Source organism: Apaloderma vittatum, unplaced genomic scaffold (assembly GCF_000703405.1).
Source record: "Apaloderma vittatum isolate BGI_N311 unplaced genomic scaffold, ASM70340v1 scaffold9041, whole genome shotgun sequence".
Taxonomy (NCBI): domain Eukaryota; kingdom Metazoa; phylum Chordata; class Aves; order Trogoniformes; family Trogonidae; genus Apaloderma; species Apaloderma vittatum.
In genome coordinates, this window is record NW_009699575.1 from 25,121 (window position 1) to 52,463 (window position 27,343).

The window sequence follows — 27,343 nt, forward strand, 5'->3', positions numbered from 1 at the left end:
TCATGTTCAAGGTGAGTGGTGATAGAGGGAAGTTTCCTCTTCCCACTCCCCAAGGGCTGTATTAGCAGATTGCTCCTTGGGAATTCTTGCCCATGTAGATCGGGAGAGGCTGCTCACACAGCAAAAAGATCCTTTTTGGATTTCAAACTGCTACCCAGGACAGACCAACTGTCCTGCTACTCAGACAAGATTTTTTTGTTTTGGCTTGTGGCAAATGTAAAGCATTCTGCAGAAAAATCAACTCCCACAGCATACCTCATCGACAGCAAAACCCTTCCCTGGACACGTTAGGGATAAATAACGAACATCACACTAACTATGTGCATATATAGTTGCACAGATTATCATTACCGCAGCGTGAATTACCAGGTGAATTTTTCAAGTGACAAGTTCTGCAACTGAAGTCACGCCAGCTCAACTTCTGAACGATTAACCACCCCAGACGGGCCTCTTATTTAATGAGGTCTTCCATGCAAATAGAGCCCCAGTGTGCGTTGCCTCAAGGCTCCTCTCATCTGACTAAAAGCAGGTACTTAAAAGATTTTCAAGGGATTATGTCAAACACAAACTGTACTTCGCTGAAATATTCTTTCATTTAATGTCAAAAACACATAAGCAACTCATGCTATTGCTACAAATTCAGTAACGATGAAAATATATTTGAAAGGTTCTTTATGAAATTTTAGAGGAAAACAGACCTACTGCCTGGCTTTATGCATAGAAAATACCACTAAGGCAAAACAAATACCCAAATACATTAAGTAGGTCACATGAAATCATCATGTCTGCCTAAAAATACTACAATTGACAACCAATTTATCTTTTGCTTTTTAATCGAGTTTAAAGTCACAGACTAACTGTGGATCACTCTCACACAAAACACCTGATGGTACAATACAGACTACAGAGAAGAGGTCACCAGAGTATAAAGTACATCCAGCAGAAAAATTTGATGGTTCAAGCAGAGATGAGAGAAGTCTTAGTCTGATCCACTTGGCAGATAATTCCTTCGCAAACAGCAAAGCAAAAAGCTTTCTCATATGCAGTGTGTTCAATTCATTATACAGTGGGCACTTGGTTTTACAAACCCAATCAACAAATACTGATCACATCAATAGCAGTGTGCCGTGTAATTTTATTTAAATGAGAATTCAAGTCATTTTGGATGCAGTGAAAAAGAATTTATTTGTTTTAGTATGCCTTTCTTCAGCAGCACTAAAAAGGTGTTTTGCTAACCTCGTACAAAGGGTGCAATTGCAACATCATCTGTCCCAGTCCCGGGGCGAAGCTTGCCTGTCATCATTAAAGTGACAAAGCAGTTTATGTACTGCATTTTTTCTACTGAAAGCAGAAAAAAAGTCAAAATCCTTTATCCTAACTGCTTTGAGCAGTTAAGTTTTCTGCAAAGCCAGTGGCAAAGTTGGAAAATCAGCACAGTGCAAGCGTGTGGGATACCTCTAACAACCATCAAGCTCCCAGGAACTCAAGGTAGCGGCACGAAAGCAACTTTATTCCAGAGAGGGATATTCCCCTCACCATGCACCCTTTCTCTTTGAAGTCTAGCAGCTGAGTGATGAAGTTAGAAAAGAAAAGGTGCATCTTCAGCTGCTGCGAAGATGCCCCTTGAACGTCCTCTCGCTTCTTGAATCCTAATAAAGAGCAGAATGGGCTTTCCCAGGTCTGCAGGCAGGGCAGCATTCAAACCTACCCAGAGACAGAAGAGGACTTCTGGGAATTGCACTTGCCTGACTGGAAATAAGGCTGTGTATTTTGCTGGGCTACTTCTATATGGTAGAACTTGATTTTTCTTTTCTCCCCTAATCTGAGGGCATGAGGAAAAGGGATGAGCGACGATAGCATTTTCCTTTGTAGGTCCCGCACATGTTGGGAAGGCGAAAGAACGAGAGCACTACAGGAATTCTCTCCCATTTTCCAAGCAGAAGTGGACAGAAGCTTTCACAAGAACCTCTCTCTCGGTTATGGATGCCACACATCTCTGTGGCAGCTGAAACCTCTCACTTTCAGCAAAGGCAAAGCCCATCCTACTTCACAGGATAAAACAGGAATATCCTTAGCAGGGCTTCTCTTATCTTCCCAGTGGCAGGTAAAGTAAACAGAAGCTGCTTTTTCCAAGCTTGTTTTGCAGGCAAGTGGACCCTTCCTTTTAAGACAGTGCTGTAAAAAGACAGCTTGCCATGGAGTAGACACCTCCACGTCCCAGGAGAACATTTCAGAGATAGAGATTCAAGAGCAAAGTTTATTTAGCTTTTACACTCTATGCGGAAACAAAATAGCAGCACAAAATCTACTGTAACACCCATCTGCCTCGATGATTTCAGTGCCCACTATCAAGGACAACAAGAATCCCTTGTTTTCACCAGCTACTTCCAGCTTACCAGTTTCCCCCTTTGTTGAGCAGATCTGGTTTCCCGGAGAGTATACACATCGCCACAGACCGAGATTTCCCGCCAAACTCCAGGTTTCGACTCCTCTGTGAAGCCTCCTTTTGGATGCATGACCAGCACCCCGTTAGTCGTCAATCCATCCATGTGGCCATCAGGATTTTTCCACTTCGCTGCTTTTTCCTGCATGTGACAACCAGGAAAGAGTTTGTCTAAAAGTTCAGATTGAAGTTTTACACACTACAGTTTTACTAGCGCTGTCTGAAAACATCTCCTCACCTGCCAGCAGCGCTTTGACATAGACTTACCAAAAAAAATAGAATAATTTTTAAGAGTATCTTGTGCCAGAGCGTTAACATCTTTTGCTTATGAATCTTCAGTTACTATTCTATCTTAAATATGATTATTTTTAACTCAGATGAGTGCCTCTGACTGCAGGTACGGTAAGCGTTAAGGCCACAAAGGTCAGTAGCATTGTTCTAACTATTCCGTTTCATAATACAGCTCCTTTGTCTTGCACTCAGAACTGCAACAGCAGCTTATTCACAATGACTATCGAGAATATATCAAACCTAAAGAAAACCCACTAACAGTTACTAAAGTAGAGCTTCATTGTTAAAGACAATTATGACTGCAAGTCCATTCTGGCAATAAATTAGGTGCATAAAACTGCAGTTTCTACTTAACGCTGCAGCTGGTACACTGAAGTAATAAAAGTCTAAGAACAGTGTAAGTTATCAACTAGTAGAAGGAAATTCTGAGGCTTGAAAGTAACAGAGAATAAAAACCAGAGATAGCTCATACATAACATAATTACTAGTAGTACTTACGCCAAGAAATATATTTTTAGATGAGTCAAAACCAGCTGCAAAAATCCTTGCTGTATATGGCGGGCTCCTGTCACAAACAATCCTACAGGCAAAACGGGATATGGTGCTTTGCGTAATCTGGGTTTCGTCATTATTTTGACTTCCAGAAATAGTATCTGTTACTACAAAGTCTATGGGGCTTTCTGTCGACCTCCCGACCTGCAAAAGAATTAAGATAACGGTACAATTAGAAAAAGCCTATCAAGGACAGGATTTGCCTGTCCTTTGTTGATGACATCAGTAAACTACTGTCTGCTGAATTTTTGGATGGCAAGATCCAACCAGACTCTCTTCCCATTTGTCCTAGGCAGAAACATATCACTGACGTGGCACGACCAATTTTCACTTACTGCAACTGATATTGCCCAACGCAGATGCAATTAATTGTTTGACGTTGTCAACAACATGGAAGTATGACCACCTTGCTATTTCATAATCCAAACACAGCAAGTGCTTACCACTATACTATGTCAATTGAAAAAACCACTACCTTGCAATGACAAGTTTTATTCACATTTCAAGTTAATTTGCCATGAAAATAAAGGACTTGTTTGAGAGCCAGAAGTTGGTTTTTTGATACACGTTAATGGACAGCTACCTACCTTCATGTTTTCAGTATTCGCAGTTCCAGAATAGAAGTTTTCAGGTAAAATGCATCATATGATTAAATTTATTCCTAATCATACACGTGCAAGACTTAAAATTTAAAAAAAGCCAAACAAAATACTTTCTTCATCAGAAATAAAGCACAGTTGAGCAGTAGATGAGAATATTTTTCTCTCTTGCCATCTAAAAATTTTAATTATACAGCTGAAAACATCTAGGCAGCTGAAACAGAAAACTTTATTACAAAACTCTGCCAACCAACCAGAGACTTTATCAATGCTTATACAGGTAAATTAGTGCAATTCCAACTTTGAGCATAGCCCAGGAAGTAGAGCGAGGAATAAGGAGTCAAACGAAGTATCAGTTTTACAGACACTCCGTGATCAAGTAGAAGAAAATGAAGAATATTCTTCCTGTGAAACTACCTTCAATACTGGGCACCTACATTCCCATAAAATAACTTCTTCACTAAACACAATCTCATTGTCCCCCAAGAAGTTACAATCTGCTTAGCCTCCTGCTCTTCCAAGCCATCTATGGACAGACACGGATTGCTCCATCGTTAACAAACACCTCTGCAAACTGAATTCACTGTAAAGAAAGATTATTCAAGAGTCAAGGAAAGTGATATCATTAATGCTTAACCCTTGTCACAACCGAACTGTAAGAAACGGGAATTTCTCCCGTACTTCTCTTTGGCTTTCAGTTGTACTTCGCAGCGTTAAGACGTGAATTTTGATGTGTTTTTGACTCTAAATGACACTTCCAATTACTTTATCCGTATCATGGGTCTCAACTCGAGTATAAAATGTGATGAGCTTGCTGCAGATAAAGCACCGAGCAACTACTAAAGAAGGCCTAATCCAAAGTATGAAAGTCAATGTTTCGCAGAAAGTACAGCGACTACTAGAATACCCAAGAGACAGAGTTTAGAAACTATTTAATATGGGACTTTTCTGATTTATACAACTTGACAGGTGGAAGCTAAAACTTACAAAGCTATATTCCTCTTCCTTTTACAGTATTATTTCTAGCAGGCTTCTATTTCCCTTCCAAGACAATTCCTGCTAAGAGTCAGCATTGACCAGCAGCAGGAAGCTTATTCCTAACTTTTGACTATTCTCTATCTGTATATGAAATCTCTTAAAGGATAATCAATAACAAACATGAGATAAATTTGTTCATAACAGGCCTCTGCATGTTGTGGTCTCTCCAAGAGATCACCCTCTCAAAGCTTTTAGATGCAATTAGAGAAAAACCTGCCTTATTTTTCCTTAATGGATGACAAAACACCAAGTGTTTGCTCCCAGTCTCCCTCACATGATACTAATCAGTCAACATGAAATCTAAATATGTCTGGATAAGCCTTAAAATCTATATACAAAGATTTTATGTGGTTTTAAAAAGATCTGAAATAACATGTAATATTTTAAGCAACAAAATAATTGCTCTATATATCTCATTTGTGACATGAGTACATCAATACAACATCAAATATTTAAAATATTTCTTGTGTTTTTTTTCTTTTGTTCCCTGTTGAAAAAGCCTGGCAAAGGACTGTTCTCATGTATTGTGTTACATTTCAACTCTACCAATTACTTTTAAGAAGTGGCCTTCAAAACATGGCAATTCCCACATGCTCCCTATCAAACCAAAATTTTGGGGTTGAGATCACCTGAATATAACAAATGAGGAACTTGATGCTGTCAACATTTACCCACCAAAAATTTTACCTCATCTGATGTTGCAGTAGACTACAATTACCACAGACCCAGTTCCACTATTCAAAGCTCCTTTTTACAGACTTTATTCCTCACTTTTCTTCTTTCTAGTAATCCTGGGCTACACATTTTGGGACTCTCCTGGTTAACTACATTGTATTATATATTATTTCACTAAGTTACTTTGAATAATAAACCGTAAATCTTTAACTGATGCCTAAGACAGCTTCTGTTGTCTACACCATAGGTTATTGTTAAAAGCTGTGTAAAAGCCAGGCAGCCAATTTGCTAGTGTCTACCGTCAATCAAAGAAAAGCTATTAAAAAAAAAACAACACCTCCCTCCTGAGAAGGCAAAGCCAGACAACCTGCCAGCCAAGAATTGAACAGCTGCACATCCTTGGACTTCAACAGAATTGCACACTTATGATCAGGAGAATTGGACCACGCATCTCCTGCTCTTCTGAAGAAGAATAATCAATTCTTCATATTGAACGTACCCGCCTCCTGCATCAACTCGTAGTTATTTAGGGTACAGGCTACACATTTTGATCCCTTGTAGCGGTACAAACAGGTACAACAAATCCATTCTCACCCAATTAAACCATGAGGGAGCGTTCTACTCCAGTTGATGCATCATCAACAGAACGGTTACTAAACTCTGACGAAAATTTCCATTTTTAGCAGCATGTAGGTGCTGCAGCATATAGACTTAGGGTGATGCCAGATGGAACACATTAGTACATTCTCTTTGTTATTCCATAAAGAAACCTGAGCTGTATGTCAGACGAAGTTATATAGTAGCATTTGTATACAAATTTCAGACTAACATTAAGAAAAAACAATAACATGTACTCAAGACAGGTACAGCGGGAGGGAAAAAAAAAGGCTAAATTGTACATACGGATACACAGTCATTTTCATTTTATTATGGAAAATGTCCAGAAAATTGGTATTTAGACAGCCCGAGCACTGTTCTTCACTGCCTTCTGAATTTCGTCACTGCCCCTCATTGGAGATGCCTCTTCCCCACATTTTTCACATGTGCCTCACTTCTCTAAGTATCTACTCATGCTTCTGGGTTATAAGCTTGGAAAGCATAAAATAAGCTGTCTTGCGTTTGTAATGTTCAAAGTTTTCTTATTTGTTTCTGGAAAGACTGCAAAATGCAAGTCAGCAACACAACAGCCACATTTTCCTTCAAAAGACTGACAACAGATTCTCAAAGTGGAAGAAGGAAAAAGGTGACAGCTTTTTTGTGAACTGTCAATCTCCCTCATTTTGACAGGAAATCAGCTCTAACCCCATGGATTCAATCTTCAGAGGTTAGAAATGGTGCCCTGACCAAGAAAACAAAGATCTCTGCCTTCCTTTTTCTCTATTTTGGGTTTCACTGACTAAGGTGTTGCTAACAAATGTCATTCTAAGGTTCCCATATTCCTTACTACTGTTACCCTAGTGAAGTCATGCCGTGCTACTATCTCATTTCACAGAGGGGAAGATTGAGATTTAAAAGAAAAAGTGATTTGTCAGAGATAATACATATTATCAGCAGTCAAGGGGTAGGGGCGGGGGGCCTCAAGCTTCAAAATAATCCCGTCCAGGCATTAGCCTTCCCTTTTCAGCTTCTACATCCTTGTCAGTATTCTACAAAAGTCAGGAAAACACACTTGAAAGCAGCAAACCTCAAGGATTGTACATCCGAGTGATGCTTGATCAATGGAAAGGCTTTACTCTGGGGAATCAACAGACAACATGTAACTTGTACCACAGGGCTGCACAAAACAGTCCTCAAGTAACTTTTCTCTGACACAATCAGATTACTGAGAAGAATTAAAGTCTAATGGCTTATCTAAACAATGGAGACTTCTTCAGCTGCTGTCGCTTGAGCAGCAAAATATTGCCACAGTCTACCAGACTATTCTTTTTCCCATTCTCACAGCTAGTAGCTCCTCTAGGCCAACATGTGGAGTGATCCTCAGAAGACAACCACAGCGAGCAGAAACACGAACCAGGACACTGGACTTAAAGCAAAGCTGACATCAAGTCACAGCAGGACTTTCTACACATCTCGAGACCCTTCTTCTTTCAAGAAGAAACAGATTGCACTGAGAAGACGAATTTTAACCATATGGAAGCTTTAACCCCGACACATTAGCCACCTGAGGGGGCACCAGAAGGACTGAGACACTCTACCAACACAAAGTTCAGCTCAAAAAGTTTAATGATGGGATAGTGTGACCCACTGCAAGCCAAATCAGTCACATAACTACAAATGTATGGCAGATAAATGCCTGAACCACAGGCAGTCTCTCAGGTGATTTAGTGTATCAACCAAAGTTCAGGCTTTTGTGACATTTCACCAGGCACCTGAGCGCTGCCAGAAGAAGAATGCACAATCTGTGCTTGTAAAGCAATGGTTAGAGACGTGCACTCCAGCACCAGCAGTGGAGGTCAGTGGGTCTCCGGGTCAGGCAGTACAGCCCGAGCTGTCTCCATGTGCCGCCCTGTGCAAATTCCTCCTCTGAGCATCAACCGGTCTCGAAGGGGAGCAGAAGACACGTTGTTAGTTGGACTATGCTATACCTAACCAGCCTACATACCTCACCGAGCTGAACTCCTGCTGTAGATCCAAAGCATCCTTAACAATCTCCCTTTACCTACTGCCTTAGACAGGGGTCTCCTGAACCTTGAACCTGTGGAGCATTGCTTTGCCCGTGCTGCATTTCCTCACCTCAGGCTCCTAGATTACAGAGTGACAGCTAAGGACCCCAACCTACCTAATTCTTCATCAGCATCCTCTTCAATGAAAAGCTGTAACCACCACAAGCATATTATGCAATTAAAAAAAAAATGACCTGTCTACACAATACGACCAGAAAAGGAGGTGTTCTGCAAGCCTTTTATATATTTTTTAGTGTACACAAGACGAGGAAAAACTCCAGCTTTCAAAACTGGCTTTTCAAAATTTACATACAGAAAAAAGTTTCACTCAAGGCACAATAGCACCTTGCAGAGATAAACAAGTACCACACAAACCTAAAAGGATGGGTTACATTTTTCTTTTTCAACGGAGAAAAGCCTATTTCAGTTCACTTTGGCTGCACAATCTTTCATGCAGCAGCGAATGAACAAGTCTGGTTTTTTTAATCAATTCCTATTTGAACCAAATTCTTCCAAAGTCACGCTGAGAAAATTCTATAGAGAGCAAAAAACAGGAGCCACACAAAGCAAAGACATCTTGACAGTGCTATTTCCTCTTCTGTCAACAACATTCAACTGCCGACCCTTCTAAATATGAAAGACTTAATGAGGAGGGATAACAATTCATAATAAGATGCTCTAATTACAGAGATCACTGACAAGACAAACATGATTAGTCTACACTGGAAAAGGTTGCACTTTTTTTTTTTCCAAGCTTTAAGTCTAAGTTTGTACAGAATTTCTACTCTCCTATTATATATACACAAAATAAGCATTGCACAAGAAAATAACTTGCACTACCCAAATGTTAGATGATACAGGAAAACACAAATGCATACAGGAGAGACTGAAAACATGTTGGGTAGATGGTAGCTTAGAGAAACTCAGCACAGCCCCCCTATGCCATTTGACACATCTGCACACCCAGTTTTAATATTCTATTACTACTCTGCCTCTTTTAGTGCACAGCATCCACGTTCCCTGCTGTACCTTCAATTTACCTTCCTTGTTCCCCACCCCATGTCCTACTCCTATCCACTTCTTATTTATTCCAGCTGCTTGATTATCTGGAGGATGAGGGGGGTGTATTCTTGTGCTTATTCATGCGTCCAAACAGGGCATGCATTTCTTTCTGGAACTATTTGTTCAGTTGCTACACTGTCCTTGCAGATAAAGCAGAGTACAGCAAAAGCAGTAGGAATATTAACAGATATTGGCGCTGGTTTGAGAAGAGCAGACAAAAGAAAATTTCAAAGCGCTCCCATATTAATGGAACTGGGCTCGACGATGGAAATTCCACAGAGAATACAATGCGAAACCGTGGTTCCGTATGTTGCTAAAAAAATAAAAGCTAACCAAAAAAAAAAGGAAAAAAAAAAAAGAGGCACATATTGCAGAGTCTTACCTGAAACATGTCTGTGTCTTTATCATGAGTATACTCCACTACAACCGTCTGGTTTCTGGATAATGTGTAAGAGATGCTGTGCTGACCTTTACAGCTGATCGCCTGTTGAACAAACAAATAAGTCTGTTATACCCAGCTTCCACAAAAATACCATAATCTAATTCATTTCACTATATAAACACCTTCACTATGATCAGGAAAAGCAGTGTATTGCAACATTTTATTACAAGGCTGGGTAAACACATACAAAAGGACTTTTTGGTTTGTTTTTAACAAAAAACCCCAAGCTGCACTTGTTTGTTTCTAGTTCAGAAGTACCCAATATCTACCATTTTCATAGTTTAGACTCCAAGGTTTCTCTCAGAAATTATATTGAGTTCCTAACCCTGTTAGGAACTCGTATCCCAGAAAAGACTTGGGGTTCAGTGTTCTTTGGTTGTGTTCTTTTTTTTTTAAAAAGGAAATGAGCAATAAAGTTGATTACCAGTTGGAAGTGCCAGGGCTTCACGGATATTACAGTTAAATTACTCAGACTTGATCTTAAAGGTCTTTTCCAACCTAACCAATTCTACGATTCTGTAAGGAGATTTCTAGTCACATCAGAAGGAGCCTGGTCATTTTATATAAACTGCGATGAAGAGCGAGCACTTTCAACCCATTTTTCCTCCTTAAAGGATGTACTTTACTCCTTAAAGGGCACTTCTTACTACCCGTCAAAGGAAACTGATTTGGACATAGTGTTAAAGTCTACATAGTATTTCAGTATTTAAAACAAGACTAGAAGACAATAAGTCCTTCTGCTGTATCTTATTAAGATTGAATTCTTTACTTAAGAGTTCCCAGGTTTACAGTTCTAGGTTGTCTTTTTACCAGCCCAGCAACTACTTCAGAGAACAGAACAGACGTCACCCCAACACAGGAGCAGCCCCATCTCAGAAATAAACTGTGAAAAGCAGTTTTCCTTGAATAAAAACGACGCAGAGAGCTGTAAGATCACCCAGTGATCCTTTCGGAACCTCTGAGATGCAGCACACAAAAATCTTCATGGCCCTGATGATAGTTTCTCAAGCTTAAGGTCTAACACTCACTTCAAATGATTAAGCAGTGTCAAAATGTACATACAGTGTGAAAACATCAGTAAAAGTTTCAAGATAGAGGAAAACAAGCTGAGAAACCACATCTACTGGCTAACGGGGAAATATATGTAAATATAAGGTTCATGTTACTGCACACAATTATGAAAGGTAATGACTGTTACTGCTCAGGAAACACTTTGCAGACACTTAAGCACTGAATTAATCGGTTAATTAAAGCTTTCTCCAGTTTTCTGCTAAGGGGGGTAATTTTCTAGAAGAGGTTCTCTCACAAGCTCCACTCCTTCATGCTGCTCTTCACCTACAAAATTTGCAGATATGAATGATTAAACTAAGCAACTAAATATATTCTAGTCATCTGTCTGTCATCTCTCACAAAAGTCTAAATGATTCTAAAGCTACAGATCAAATATTAAACAAATCGTTAAAAGCCTCATTGAATTTTGGAGGTATTAAAAACATCTATGTGCATACTAAAAGCCTGCTAAGACTTAGAAAAATATTGCATTTACAGCAACTGATTATAGAGACTACTTTCACAACGTGCCTCTTGCTGAACCCTCTTAGCACGGAAGATTTAGGCTTAGGTGATAATACCTGAATGCAAGATGACCTTTCCCAGTCCCTTCCAGTACTTTTTTTTCCTGCAATGAAGCTTTTAACAAAACTCCAAGCTATAAAGTCTAGTTCCTCTGTCATAACCACAGTGGAAAACAAGGCAAACGTATTTGGTAATCAGTGGTACGCAGAGTCTAAATTTCTCAGTTTAAATTTATTTATAGTGTTTTGTAATAACACTATACTGGCACATGGTATGTTGCAAGAACAAACAGCATCTCGACATGCAGTTCAAATGAAGTCACTAACGCTTTATGACCTGCTAGGACACTGCACTGTGGGTCTGAATCGCACACGAAGAGCTTTTCTTCTACGTATGTTTGAAAACTAACGGAATCTTGAACCCTGAGCAAGTCTCGGGTGTTTCCAGAATACAAATGAAATAGAGCGACAAACAGGAGACCCTTACACCTTGCACTTTAAGCATCACGTGGCAATCATCAATTTGCATTCACATTACTAGGTATCATAATTTCAAACATCTGAAAATAACAGCTTTCACACACAAAATTTTCACTCCTTTCCACAAAACCACGTTGCAGCTGCGGGTACATCTGAGGACAGGCTTGTCACCAAGTGTCAACATGATGGTCCCAGCTCCAGTCAGTCTGTGCAGCACCTACACCACCAGCAAGCAGGTAACATGCCAGGCAGGGGTGTGTGCTTCTGCTCGTGTCTGACAAGATGCTGGATCAAATGGAAGATTTGGTGAGTGACAAAACTGAAAGTGTTAAGGTCCAATGGAAAAATCACAGAGGGGAAACATAAGAACTTCCAGAATTACTTAGTAAGGTCATGTCCTACACCTACAAGACTTAGGTATGTTAATAATTCCCATTAAATTCACCAGGATCAGTATCTCCTCTGAAATATTAGGACAGCACATAATATTTTCTTTTCTACCTCTCTGAACTCTTCTTCATCTTATCTCCCCCCCTCTTGTTTTCCACTATTTGAACCTGGTTATTTCCAGTGTGAAATGTTGCATTTCCTGAAATTGTGTAACTAATTTCCAAAAAAAAAGCTAAGAATATTATGAGAAATGCTTCAGCTTACATGCTTTCACAGTCTGCTCAGCATCAACAGTTGCTCCAACTCAAAGACATTTTATAGGTATTTTAATTGCTGGTTTCAAAGCAATTGGCCGTTTCCAAGTAAAAAAACTAAACCAAAACATAGCAGTATTTTGGGAACTACATAAAACAGAAGTATGAACTACTCACAATGACTATGAGAAGTGAAACTTTAATATCTTAACAAAACAGTATTGTAAGTGCAATGCAGCCACGGGCAAAATCACAAAGGATTTTGACAGCTTGAGGAGGTACAGAACCACACTACTACAAATCCCCAAAATGTCTGGAGACTGATTGCCCCAACCCCTTTAAAATTGGTTTGTGGCAACCAAAATAGGGAGGCTGCCTTTTTACTGCTTTTCCTTGACCTTTTTTTTTTTCCTGCCAGTAGGATTTTCCCCACCACTGCCAAAAAACCTTGATGCTGCCACATAACTGCACTGCTGCGGGGACTAGAGTTGTGAGGAGAGCCCTGACCCTCACAAGCTGTACAGTGGTGTCACAAGTTCTAGCAGACTTCAGACTTTCAGGCTGGGCACCACCACTTCCACCTTCCAGGCAGGAACTAAAATAAAAAAAGAACAAAACACCCAGGCACTCAAACCACACCTGTATTCTCCTCACCTCCACCTCAAGGCTACCAAGATCCAGCAGAGTACTCCGAGGCCACCAAACTTTTAAGAGCGTGGGTCAAATTCAGCTTAATTTGAGAGCAGTTCTCTCATATCTTTTAGGTTCTTAAAAGTTTAATGAAAATCAGCAATTGCCAAGAAAAAACAAACGAAACTAAAAATAAACTAGTTCCCAACAGAAAGAAATGTTGGAAAATGTATATATGGATATAGTCTCAGGCTGCCAAACAAATGGGAAGCATGTGGCTCCAGACTGGCCATAGCATATGGCACCTCTTGTCCAGTAGGAATGCTGCTGGGGAGAGAGAGGCTTGATTAATTCAGCCGCCTACACAGCGGTTTGTTTTATACGGTTAACTGTCTCAGGTTGCTGAATGGAAGTAATTCCCTTTGGAGGAAACGGATAGCAAAGTGGAGACTAACTGATACAAAAACCTCGGTGGAGGGATAGAGGGAATAAACAACAGCAGCAGGAGATTCTTCTAGAATAATTCCACTGCTAGTGACACTATAACCACATTTTAAAAAGTCCAAATGCAAGCAACAAGGGAAACCTGAAGTGCCATATTCCACTTGGCATGAAGGGAGAGATCTCCCGAGCAGCCTTCCAAGACAGAGCTCACGTCTGCACAGAAATCAAGCCACCTGCACAGGGCTTTCAACTCGGAGGTCAGTACACAGCAGCTCCAAGCCTCACTATATATTGAGGCAGTTTACCTTAACGAGAAGACTCCTCTCCTCCTTGTCGCTCAAAGCAAAACCCACAGCTAAACCCACTGCACGGTACTGCCTTGAGATTTACATTCCAGTGATTTAGGGTCATCAAAACTGTCATATGGTAGCAGAGACTGAAAAGAATTGCATCTGAGAAGCCCCACTGTTTTACTGCCACACTAGCATGGCTTAGGCATTTCTGGTTTAATTTTTATTTTATTCTTAAAGAAGCTTTGCTAGCAGCTCCTCAAGTTTGCAGTTATGTCCTTCCTGTTGGTTGGAATTACCCTTGGCCCTGTTTTTTCTCCTGCCTCTTTACATGCACTTTTCGTTCTTGCTCCTTTCTCTCTGTTTCGAGATCAGAACTTCGTTCGAGCACTCTGTACTCACAATCAAAGCAGCAGCTAAAGGCTATGGCTTACAAATCTGTCATGTCTCAGAGGAACCAAGATCAAATAGAGACCGCTTTCCCAGCAGTTGCATCCCCACAGCTCAGTCAGCGCCTGGAACACCCCAGTTTCCCTGAGTCCTTTGCTCTCCACTCATTCCCCTGGAGACACAGCTGCCATCAGTTTACCACTGTTGCAAGAAGCAAGAAAGTAGAATTCCCTCACTCCCACCTATAAAGACACACCTTGCAGGTAAAGGGAATAAGAATACACAAAGGTTTCATCAAGATGAGTGTGGCCAGCAGGTCAAGAGAGGTGATTCTCTCCCTTTACTCTGCTCTTGTGAGACCCCACCTCGAATACTGCATCCAGTTCTGGTGTCCCCATCATAAGAGGGATCCAGATCTGTTGGAACAAGTCCAGAGGAGGCCACAAAGATGGTCCAGGGGCTGGAGCACCTCTGCCACGAGGACAGGCCACGGGAGCTGGGATTGTTCAGCCTGGGGAAGAGAAGACTCCAGGGGGACCTTATCACTGCCTTCAAGTGCCTGAAGCGAACCTACAGGAAGGCTGGGGAGGGACTTTTTAGCAGAGTGTCCAGTGACAGGACAAGGGGAAAGGGATTTAAGTTAAAGGAAAATGGAATTTAGACTAGGTCTTAGGAAGAAATTTTTCAGTCTGAGAGTGGCAAGACTCTGGAACAGATTGCCCGAGAGGCTGTGGCTGCCCCCTCCCTGGAGATGTTCAAGGCCAGGTTGGATGAGGCCTTGAGCAACCTGGGCTGGTTAAGGGGATCCCTGCCCATGGCAGGGGGTTGGATTAGATGATCTCTGAGGTCCCTTCCAACCTAAGACATTCTATGATTCTATAACAAAACCAATATTGCTTAATATTTAGCTTTTTTTGGCAAAGATCCAGAAAAAGGAGGAACACAAAACCAAAAAACACTTCAGCAGATTGGACGCAGGCAGCGATGCACGCTGTCGGGTGTGCAAACCTCCAGCGTTGCCCAGGAGGTTGCGCTGCCCTGAGCGCATCACCGCTCTCCAGGCACAGACAGGTAGGTGGCTGCTGCCCTTGCAATGAGCAGAAAGGTCAGTACATCTGAAAAACTTGAAACTCTCCTGCTGCACAACAACAGAGCAGGGTCAAACCCATCTCCAGAAATGCCTTTATTGATCGGCAAGCTACAAGGAGGCAAAACAGCCGCAGATCACCCCTTCTACAAGACAGTATGAAAAGTCTGTGAAATAATTAAGCCCCAAAATGTAATTCTTTTTCAAGAGGTTAACTGCATCAGTGTTGGATTTCTCCAAGCCTGACAAACCGCCCCCCCCATTTTCCTTGCACTCCTTTTTATAGGCTATTCTTTGAGAGCTCTGAAAGTCTCTGTTTTGCACATAGTTATGAACTAGTGTATATTCTTAACATTTGTGTTCTCTAATAAGCATGCCACTGTTTTGACCAACAACAGATTAAGGGTATGGCAAACATTCTGGCTTAAGGCTCAAGATGAAGAAAAATTTGAAATGTGTGATTTGGGTTCCCCCCCTGTTCCCCCAAAATGATACTGTTTTACTTAAAAGATTCTACATTTACCGACTCCACTGACTTTACGCTCGGCTGGACATTCCCCCTCTAGAAGCATCTAACGGGGTGCTGCAGCTTTCTCCCAGGCCCTGACACTGATAAAGCTGCTCATTTCCCTTAGTCATCTTCAGCCCAGGAGTTCAAGAACAGGTCAGGAGCTCACTGCATGACTACATTAATTCAACACTATTAGGTCAAACCTTCTGTGGAAGGAGTGCGTCAATGTATTAAAGAAGCAGATCCTAAAATTCACACAGGCCTTTAGGCTGCTGCTTACAAGCTTGCAGGGAGCAGGTCTAATCCACCTCCAGAAATTGAGATTTTGCTGCTTTCTTCTGGTCTATCGACCATGTTTCCAAGAAAAAAAAACCCTACCAGAAATCCTCTACGTTTGGAAGTTTAAACTTCACAGTTCACTTGTGCCTAGCTAGCTCCCCAAAGATCACGGGAGGGACTTAACATTATTATGGTTACCCACACTTCTGTACTATAGAAGTAGTGAAGGCTAAAAAAAAATTCATTAAGAAGAGAGGCAGATGTCTCACAGGAAGGGCTGCTCCATTAGAATAGGAGTTTTAGTTTAGTTAATTAGGTTGGATTAGGACAATAAAATGATTTATGGGAACACTTTAGTTTTCTTTGTTGGTAGTCAAGCTGACCGACACCACACTGACGTGTTTAAAATTAATGACAGCAGCGCCTTCATGAGTTAAATGCTTTCTTACTTGGCTGCCGGCCTTCAATTTCTTTTATAAAAAGAGAACACAAGAAACACTCAGGAATGTCAGACAAAAGATCTCACAACTTAAAAGGAAGCTTTAGCTGGAAAGGAAGGAATTCTTTTAAAGCGAAGAACACATCACATTTCCACTGGATTTTTGGACAGACTGTCTGCCAGAGCCAGCAGACATTAGGTTACTGTAAGAAAACACCAAAAGCTCACGATCATGACACACTGATATTTTTCCCCACTTCAGAGAAGCGCATCTGCTTAGGAAGTTTGCCAGCAAATTATGACAAATGTCAATTCATACAGCATTAACTAAAAGACTGTTTTGCAATTTTATCCCCTCCTCTTCAACTCAGCAGTAACTGTCCAGAACTACTGTTTCTGTAACACCACATTTCAGTAACACTGGAAATTTACACTGACCTCTGCCTACTGATACAGCTATTAGATATAATTTTCCTCTAGCTTTCTGCGAAGAAAACAGAAGACATTATCATGGAAACCTTACAGGTTTCATGTGCCTTACAGGAGGGGCTGGAATGATTGTACCAACCAGAATCAGAGGCCCAGCTGTTTAACACATCTGCATCTGGTTCCTGCAGAGCTCCCTGCAAGCCCATCCTGCAGTGTTCTTCCTTCCTTCCTTTATAACCAAGTGCCTACCTCAGAACTACAGCAACTTCTGTGCACACATTGTTCAAATACCAGTGCTAAGACCCTGCCTGTCTCTAACATTTCAGCTGTCAATATTCTCTTGACAACTAAAAGAGCGTTAGGAAATGGTCAAAAAAAAGATCAAGAGTCAGTAAATGCAGGTAAAGTAAAAGAAAAAGCCACCATCAAGAAATTAAATTTCGCACACAGCACTTAGTGTGCATTTCTGACAAAATAATATAATAAACTCATAGTGCAACTACCTACAGGCAAATTCTTTCTTTTTCTTCAGTACACGGCAAACTGAATAGAGCAATGCTTGCCTTATGAAAAACACCGTTTAACTGTAAAAACATTACAAATTCCTTATTGGTTTCAGAGAGTTTTGTTCCTTCGGTAAATGATCGAAGCACTAACCGACTGGGGGAAGTTAAAAAGGTACATGTAACAAGTAACTGGACAACAGATACTCCACTTTTAGAGAAACCAGTTTAAAAGTCTGCACGTGTGGCACTGCCTGCAATCTCAGTCATAATAAATCAGCTGACGTATGGAACTTGGAAGCCACTCCCTTCAATCCGCTGACTGCGGAGCTCCCCCTCTCTCCAAAAAATCTAGTACAGGGGCTCAGTGCCTACGCAGAAATCACTTCAGCAAACAGTCTAGTTTATTTACACTTCAAGCTTCTACGGCTTTCAAAGCATTCACAAGTTTGTTCTGTGTATCCTTTCATGCTGAGCTTGGAGATTTGGGGTCGGGGGGGAAGGGGGAAGAAGGGACAACACATTTATCTCTAGAGTACATCAACGCCATCTGCTACAAATGCACGTGTGAGGTTGTGTGCTGCTACTCAAGCAATTTACTATTTATCAACTCAACAGGCAGATGTTAAATAATTTTCTCTGCTGAATTTGTGTTGGTGCGCAATTAGAGGCAACCAGCACACCCTCTCTCCTGAAGAGGCAAAACACACCATTCCAATAATTCTCTATTTGGGTACTGCATCAAGTCAGGTGGCAACAATCTAAACGTATTTCTAAATAAGCTACTATAAAGCTAGGGCAGACACTTGACCACATGCTGGTTTTCCAGGGAATAACATGGAGTACGCTGCTCCTCAGACAAAAGTGAGTATTCAAAACACCTTCAAAATGTGGGTGTTGACTAAAATTGCACAGATTAAAGTTAGGTGGCCAAACCCACCATCTTTACAGTCACTTACTAGACCCAAGTCCTAGGGCTTCTGACCAGCTCTGGTAAAGCAACCAAAGTTTTTCCACATAATTCAAAGTATTAATAGCAGCTCAAAATAGCTGCCAGTTTATACTAATAGGCCCAGCTATATGATACAGTGACTCAGGAATCATTTTGTAAACCACAATTTACCTAACAAACATGCAAATCACTTTCCTCCCAATCTCAGCTTTTAGCTTTTTCTCTTCCCCTCCCATCTTCTTTCACCCACGTTCAGTAACATTATACTGCAAGTGATCACTCATCCATCTTTGAAATCACAGAATCCTAGACTGGCCTAGGCTGGAAGGGACCTCAGAGATCATTTAATCCAACCTCCCTGTCATGAGGCAGGGATGCCTCTCAACTCGATCAAGCAACACATGGGGACCGAGCGGGGATCGAACCCGCGGCCTTGGTGTTATCAGCACCACGTGCAATCGACTGAGCTTTTCCCCCTTTAATCAGCTTGCTACATTTCTTTCCCCAAGCAGACTGTAGCTAGAGGAGAGGTCGGAGGCGTAACACAAAGCTGTGTCAGATACATCAGGAGCAGCGATGATGCTTTCAGAAGGTCACACATTATGGAAATGCTGTGAGCAGGAGCTGTGCCAGATACATCAACTTACCCACAGCATTAATCATGCACCCCAAATTCCAGAATGTTCCTCCAGGCAAATTACTGCCTGCATATTGCTGCTACACGTCACGCTGCAACTGCTCCAGAGTTGCCTGCTGGTGCTGAGGACACCTCTCACCTGCTTTGGAAACCCAGAAGACATACATGTTTGGCACTGTCCTGTACCAAGCTTCACGTATTCGAAATGTGACCTTAACTGGGTTTTGAGCAACTGTTTCAGATGACCAATACCTGTATATTCCTCTAAATGTTGCAGTTTGTATATTGGTAGGCAACAATAATTTATTCATACTCTAATTTAAAAAAAAGTCGTACTTCTTATTTACTCCACCGAACACTCTCTTCTCGCTACCTCAGATGATCACTACAGATTATAGAGAGAACCACCCACTGTTTTACAGATTAGATTTCTGTGTACCCATCAACACAGATTAAAACTGAAGGATTGAGATAGTTTTGCGAAGACATATCTGTACCTGTTTTGGCTTCAACCCACTATGTTGTGTTGCGGGCACAAATGTGCAGGTTTTGCAGAGCATTTTTTAGCTGTTTGTGAAAAGGAAGCAACACATTCCAGGAAAGCAGGATAAAAAGTTGAGCATATTCCTGTCAGGATACTGCTTCGGAACAAGGCCTATTACTCTATACCGGACATTTGAGGTCCTCTATCTGCAACAAACAGGGAAGAAAAATAGGACATAGGCAGCTGAACTGTGCTGAAAGCTACCGTTGCTGGTCATGCTGCTCAGACTTTGTAGTACTAAACCCTACCACCCGCGTGTAACGGAGCTGATTCTCCTCATCTCCACAGCAAAAAACCCTAAGAAACCTTGCTTAAAAGCAAGAGGAGCTGAAGAGACTAGCAGTTTACTAAAATAGACTTTGCACAAGAGAGTTCAGCTACACACACGTCAGGGAGAAAGATCAAATGATCGACTGGAGAAAAAGCTACTGTACAAAGAGCTGTGCTGAATACAACATTCGCTGTCCGAAGGTCATGTACTGAAGATCAGTAAAGACCTTCCCTAATATGTGACCTTCTGAAAGCAAAATTTCTGACCCCAAAACTCCTGGTATTAGTTTAGTCAGTGTAGGATTTCTTCTGGAAGACTACAAGCCCGTAAATTTAAACATGAAGGCATAAATGTGATTTTGCCACTGCAGCTGGAGCACATCCCCCAAAACTCTTGATACATGCATAAAAATATCAGTAATTAGAGAAGGATGCAACAGTGTTAATAGCTGAACATTCTGGTGCCAGTCTACAATTCATTTATACACATCAGGAACAAAAGCAGCAGATGCCTGGCTACACTTACGTATTTGGATATGCCAAGCACACAAAATAGCCACAAATTAGAATCCTTAACAAAAAAAAAAAAGAAGACAAAAAATACAGTGATCGAGTCCTCTTGAGGGCTTCTATCAATACACAGACTGAGAGATTTGTACACTCGGCACATCAGCAGCGAACGCTGTGAATCAAAGCACCCACGAGCACCAATCTAAGCCTGCCTGCCAAAGGAGAGCACATAACAAGATGAGAAGCTGCATATCATTCTGCAGCTTCCAGAAACCATAAATTCAATCTGACACAAATCAATTTTACATTAAGACAGCCAAAGACTCTCCAGACGGTTACCTTAACAGACCTGTTAAGCAGCTGCACAAAAATCTCTCAAGAGAGAAGAAAAAAAGGTGAACTTCCTCTTGCCAAAAAGCCATTTAGTGCTTACAGAAAGCAGTTACATTCTATAAAGTCCAACAAGGGACAGAAGCTGCTTTCTAGACTTCACACTACAGCTAGAGAATTGCCCTGATAGAAAGCAGCCTTCCACAGAACAAACCCAGAAGTAATCAGATGCTTTTCTACTGGTAGAAAATTTGGGTACTGCAAATTCTTCAACTGGTACTTCAACCAAGCTGGACAAACATTACTGAGAGTAGGTCTCAGGAAAAACAAGTTAAGTCCACCTTTCAAACAGAGCATTACTGCAAGACACTGAGGGATGGAAGATACAGATGAGGACATCTATAAGATCCATCTCCTACATGGCTGAAGGCGAGAGGTCTGACAAGTTGGCTCTTGGTACGTTAATACTCAAGCAGAGGAAAGAGCACGCACACAAACAGCACACAGCACGCCTCCTGCAGGTGGGAAATTACCGCTTTGGGGTCGTTTAAAATCCTACGAGTCTACGGTAAACAAAAGTATTTCTAATTTTTCCAGTTATCATTCACACACGCCACCAGACTTCCTCCTGTGGGAAGTTCAGTTTCTCGAACACAACCTAGTACATTTAAAAAACACACACACGCTTTGTTTGAACTCTGACTGAGCTACTTAAGCTATTTAAATCAACAAGATAACACACTAAGCAGCAGGCAAAATGCAGTCCTGATTTATGCTGCTGCACGGCAGTTGAAAAATCAACTTGCTAACAAGTGGGAAGCGAGGAGCTTTCTTTACTAGATGTGCAGCTGCCAGTCTCATTTCAAAACACAACAGGCTGCAAGCCTCTCTAGGTACCATCTCTGGATCTCTACAGAACCAGAAATCAAGTTTGGCCCTAAATGCCAGATTATTTTTGTGTGTGTGTGTGTGCTTTTAAATTATCCAGGGAGAAAAAAAAATACAGACCAAATTCAAGATTCATTTATCAGAATGCTCTATCCCTGTCTGTTGCTCAAAACTTTACAGACCAAGCTAACAGCTAGCTTCACAAAATACATTCAATATTAGTAAAGGGAAGTTCAACAGAAAGCCAGGCATTTAATTTTAGCATCTTTATTTACTAACTTCAGTGTGGACCAGATTCAGTATCAACAGTAGGGCAGAGAGTAAAGCAGGTACAGAAGAACTGACTGTGAGCACTTTAGCCAAAACACAGGTCACATCTGTCACGAAATAGCTTTGATATGAGAGTGGGGCCAAACGCTGAGATAGGCAACATCCTCAGCTCCTTCAGAGCAGAGGGCTCTACCTACCGGGTCATTTAGTCAAATGTCAAACCCCAGGGTGTGAAAGGGTGAGCACAGGGCAATTAACACCCAGGAGAATTCCAGCCTGTAGACAGACATTTGACAGAGTCGCCACATCTGTTTTATTTCACTTCTATCAGATAAAGACCACCACAGCCTATTACTATTCCGAGCTGGCAGCAAAATCCCTCCCTCTGTAGCTTTAGAACGGAATAAATTTAGCTTACTCTAGATTGGACTGAAGGATATTCTGCAGCACAATTCCCAGTGTTCAGAGAAAGTAATTAGAGGATTAGTCGCCTCTATCGGTCTCACTTCCTGTTATTTTCATTGTGTTCTCAAATTCAAATCTTCCATCATTTTTCAGTAAGATTTATTCGGACAGAGGGGAGGAAGGAAAATTTATGTCCCTAAAATTTCAATTTATCATGCCAGCTTAAAAATTCAAGCCACAAAGATGCGTTTTAAAATTTATAATACTGGAATTTGGTTTCAGCCAGATGCATTCATATCTAGAAGTTACCACTTATCTCTTCTGCAGTTTATTAAAATTTAAAGCAAGCTTTACAGGCAACTTGCTTTATATTAATATGTAATGTTAGATAAGAGAACGGTTCATCAGAAGCTACGCACTTCATACAACATGATTTTACCACTGATATGACCTGTTTCCTTCCCTCCCCCAAATACACATACAGGGTCTCTCAGAAATAGGCAAGGCAGAACTCTCCTCCCTGTATTAACACATTTTTTTCCATACTTACCTTTAGTAATAAAGCCCAAGTTATCTGAACATATGGTCAAAAAGGCTTCTTTTTTTTTTTTTTAAAAAAAAAAAAGGTAAAGCACAAGACCAGACTTGCAGTAGAAAAGTTATTTATGGGATAAATCTCTATTTCTATGAAAAATTCAGACTAGTACCCCGTGATGTATGGGATTTGGGGTTTTATATTGAATGAAACAAACACTGAGAAACAACATTAAACAATGACACAATGTACTTAGCAGGCCCACAGCATAAATAAGCCGTGGTTTTAATTAAGGCTATAGAATATCAAGTGCTTCTGAGGGTAAAGCAGCCTACATTTATGTGGAAAATATAAAAGGCTTACAAAATTACACACAGCAAAAAAGAGCACTTCCAGGACTATTTTCTTTCTGCTCAGCATGCCTGGGTAAAAGTCCTTTACATTAAAATTAAACCTGTTCCCCAGTATTAACTGATTTAAATCATGGTTTTAACATTGTGTCTTAAACTACTTGATTTCTTAATCAGCTGTTTGAACTAGGTTTTAACACACTGGAAAAACCTTTGCTGCCTCAAACTCTTCTGGCAGACCTTCAAACGTCAGTCTTGTGACACTGTTTAGCACTCACTACTATAAGGCTGCTCATAATAAACATGATAAATAAATTTAACTTTATTGCTTACATTTAAGAATTCCTAAGTTCACATATATGTTTTTGCAAGTTTAAGTAGCAAAGGTCGACGTCCTTCAGAGTTAAACCACCTCATCATCTACAACTTTAACTTTACAGTGAAGTAAGGAAAGCAAAAACAATCCCTGGCCCAATATTAAATTTCTTAACCTCTTCTATACTGCAGCAGAGCACACACACAGTGAGAGAAGCCCGCAAGACTCCCCTGTACGACACCAAGTCGTGGCTCTGTGAACTTCCGTAAGACTTTGCCCCAAGTTTAATGTTTCCGATTGCTGGTGAGACATTCCTCGTTTTCCCCTGCAGGCAGCACGCGAGCTGGAGATGGCCGCTTGCAGCACGGTGGCACAGACACCTACCCATTTTGCATACAGCTGAAGATTCCTGCTTACTCACTCACTCTCTGCAGCCCGTGACCGTGGCTCTTGCCAACAGAGCGGCTTTTTGAAAAAGCGGCCGGGGGACCGGACCCAGCCGGGTCCCACCGCGCATTTTGGACAAGCTAAGCAGTTTGAAGGGCCACCTGAGCCTCAAGCTTAGTCTGTTGTTTATTCACGTTATACAGGTTTTTAAGCTTATTTAGCACGTGGAACGAATACATAAGGGGGCCAGTTAGCTCAGTGGTTTGAGCGCGGTGCAGACAACAGTGAGCGACACCGAGGTCGTGGGTTCGATTCCTGCTCAGTCCCCATGTGTTGCCTGGTCCAGTCGAGAGGTGGCGTCCCTGCCCACAACAGGGAGGTAGGATTAAATGATCTCTAAGGTCCCTTCCAGCCTAGGCCATCTATGATATGAACTGCTATGTATGGCAGAGCAACATTCATAAAGGTGTCTGAGCCTTGACAACACCAGAACAAAAGTTACGCTGCAGATAAAAAGATTTCCTTCTGCAAGCCTGGAAACAGGAATCCTGGCACAGGTTGCCCAGAGAGGGGGTGGCAGCCCCATCCCTGGGAGTGTTTCAGGCCAGGCTGGATGGGGCTCTGGGCAGTCTGATCTAGTGGGGGATGTCCCTGCCCATGGCACAGGGGGGTTGGAACTGGATGATCTTTAAGGTCCCTTCCAACCCTGGCAATTCTACGATTCTATAAACCTTCTGTCAAAATGCCCTGTTATCACTTTACTGAGAGCTCCTGCATAAAAGCGTTCCCAGAATTGTCAAAATCATTCATACTGCCCCTTTTTCCACACAGACCTTCACCTCCAGACTTATCTGACCTTTATGTTTGCTTGATAAAATATCTAATGACAGTTTTTGCATGGTTTGGAAAATATATCTAGTGTATATAAGTTCTATATCACAAATTTGCTATATATAGTAAGTACATAATTAAACCCACTGAAGTCGTGTGGCTTTGGGTCAAGTACGAGTGAAATTTCATTACACTTTTGGCATATCTGGATGGTGTCCAAAGGAATCCCAAGGACACTGAATGTAGAAATGGCAAATTAAGTCAACTACGTGTGGGTGAATTAGGAAGGAGCTATAGGGCCTGCTTGCAGCAAATGCAATGTACAAATAAATTATCTAATGCACGCAGCAGTAGGGGAAAAAAAATCATGAATAGGCTTTTTTTTCCCTTTAAATAAAATACATAGCAGTGACCGTGAAAGTCAAATTGCAAAAACTGATCAGCCACTACTCTGAGCTAAAAAAGTAATTTAAGAATAGTTAATGTGTGCACTGAAACCAATTGATTCTTTTACAAAGAATGAACTGTAAATCTACAAAAAGCAGCAGGAAGATCAATTAATGACAACAGATGAAAAAGGCAATCCAGATCAAATGCCAGATAAAAAAAATAGTACATATTTTTAGAGAAAATATAATAAATGAAAATCCAAAGATAGTATCTTCAAAGTCAATACAACTGAAGAATGTATTCAAATGAACATTAATACAGCTGAAAAAAAGCTTAGCAATTTTTATAACAACCACCCAATAAGTTAGTGCATACTCACTGATCCTTAAAAGCAAAAACTCAACAGTACTGTTGAAGAAACAGAGACCACACTGAGTGCAACACCAACACATCCTATATAGAGATTGTACACAAATAGCTACCTTTAAATAAAGAATTACTTTCAGAAAGCTGTAGCAGAACCCCCATTCAGTTTTTCTATAGGCACGTAAGGAAGTGTTTGAATCTCTATCTCAGTAGCTGGATGCACTCCCCACCTGCGACATGACTTGAAAAAACACGCTGTCTCTGCATGGCTTCCCCTATGAAAATATTAATTTTTGTATTGTCTCTCCCAAGTTTTATTTAATCTCTGGGCATTCATTCATTAACAAAGCATTCATTCACTAACAGAAAGCCTAATAAGTGAGGTAATAAGTAGAAAACATTTCACAACTAAAAGGTCTTTTTTTCAACTATTTTAATCTACCCTGGTGTATCAACCTCTACTACTACTATAACTGTTATGCATAATAGATAATTTAGAACACCTTTTATCAAAGTATCATATTTTGGTCTTTTAGTTTCTGTACATGGCAACTGATGTACAATTATTTTCATCCAAGAGATTTGCCCTTCGACTGTTAAGTCAGCAAGCAGGAGTAACACAGGCTTTTAAGACAGTGGAAGGTCTAACCCAAAATTTACAGACAATTATAAAATACTTCTTTACACTTCATACAGTATCATTCCAAATTTACAATTCCACAGATTGAATACAAACTTCAGTTTAACGATTTTTTGGGACTGGATTTGGATATTGAGCCTCTAAAAGCGTAACACTCTCTTAAATCTCTACTCTGGCAAAGACGGCCAGCATCTGCTTTATCTAATAAAGCAGCAGAAACAAAAAGTCCTGACAGCTGAGAAAGTTTCTCTGCCACCCCTAAAGGCACAGGTTTTTACCTCCTTCCCTGCAACATGATGCCTCTGCAGAGAGAGTGGAGGCTACAAATCACATCTGGGCAACAAAGCTGGTATCTTCCTTTAATCTTCCAAGACTAATGCTTCCCAGATTTTTTACCCGCATTGTATACACAGATACTACTCTCTCTCCAGAAGCATTTTCTACACCTAAAAGGGTCTCAGTTTTGGCATTTACTCCCACACAGCCCTAATTTGTTTTTACAAGATCCATTACCCTCCACATCCAGCTTCACACGTTGCACATGGTGGCTACTCTGCCACAGGAGCATTTCCTGGCATCCTCAAGACACAGATACTGCAACACAACTTACCCTTTCTGCTTCAGACTAACCAAATACCTTTGTGCATTTTAATATTAATTTCTCTAACTAATTTAGAGTTTAAAAATATTAATTGTAATTTCTTTACCAGCTCCCATTTTCCCCCATATCAGGTATCTCCCAATTTCATCCTGCTTTCCCCATACTGGTTTCAAGCACACACTGTTTGGCTAAGACAGTTCCATGTGCTCTATGCCAATTTGATTTGAGCAAAATATTAAAAGCCACGTTTCTTACTAGCTTGCTCTAATGCTTAACTTACTTTCCTAAGAAGCTTCCAATTTGAGCTGGTTGGGCTTCAATTTCTAGTTCTTGTTATGGATCCTCCTGCTAGAACAGAATGCCTTTTAGTATCCCACATTTTCATGGCTGCAGGATGCACATTAGCAGAACTCAGGAGTCTTTGAGGAGCAAAACAGACTGCTCTTCAAGAAGCTTCCACACAGCAGCAAGTTAAAACTGCCAGGCAGTTGCTGCAGTTTAGAAACAAATTTTTGAGCCACTTTCCGCCACAGCAATGGCAGTTTCTCGAGTAGCTGTGGTAACTTGTACAATAGCTAGTTTAAGCTGCCAGTTTTCATTCGATATATACAAGTTATACAAGTCGGAGTCTCTATTCCCTCTTTCAAATCATTTTT

At 40.9% G+C, this 27,343-nt stretch overlaps 1 protein-coding gene across 1 annotated transcript in view; it reads right to left on the bottom strand.

The window, feature by feature from the left end:
- Positions 1–9,828, bottom strand: part of LOC104280693 (E3 ubiquitin-protein ligase pellino homolog 2) — a gene marked incomplete at its 5' end in the record, with an annotated part of 11,279 nt that extends 1,451 nt beyond the window's left edge. Inside the window, 3 exons of the mRNA XM_009878429.1 lie at positions 2,397–2,585; positions 3,233–3,430; positions 9,706–9,828. Coding sequence (XP_009876731.1) covers positions 2,397–2,585; positions 3,233–3,430; positions 9,706–9,828 — 510 coding nt within the window. The remainder of the gene's footprint in view (positions 1–2,396; positions 2,586–3,232; positions 3,431–9,705) is intronic.
- Between the last annotated feature and the right edge of the window lie 17,515 nt (positions 9,829–27,343).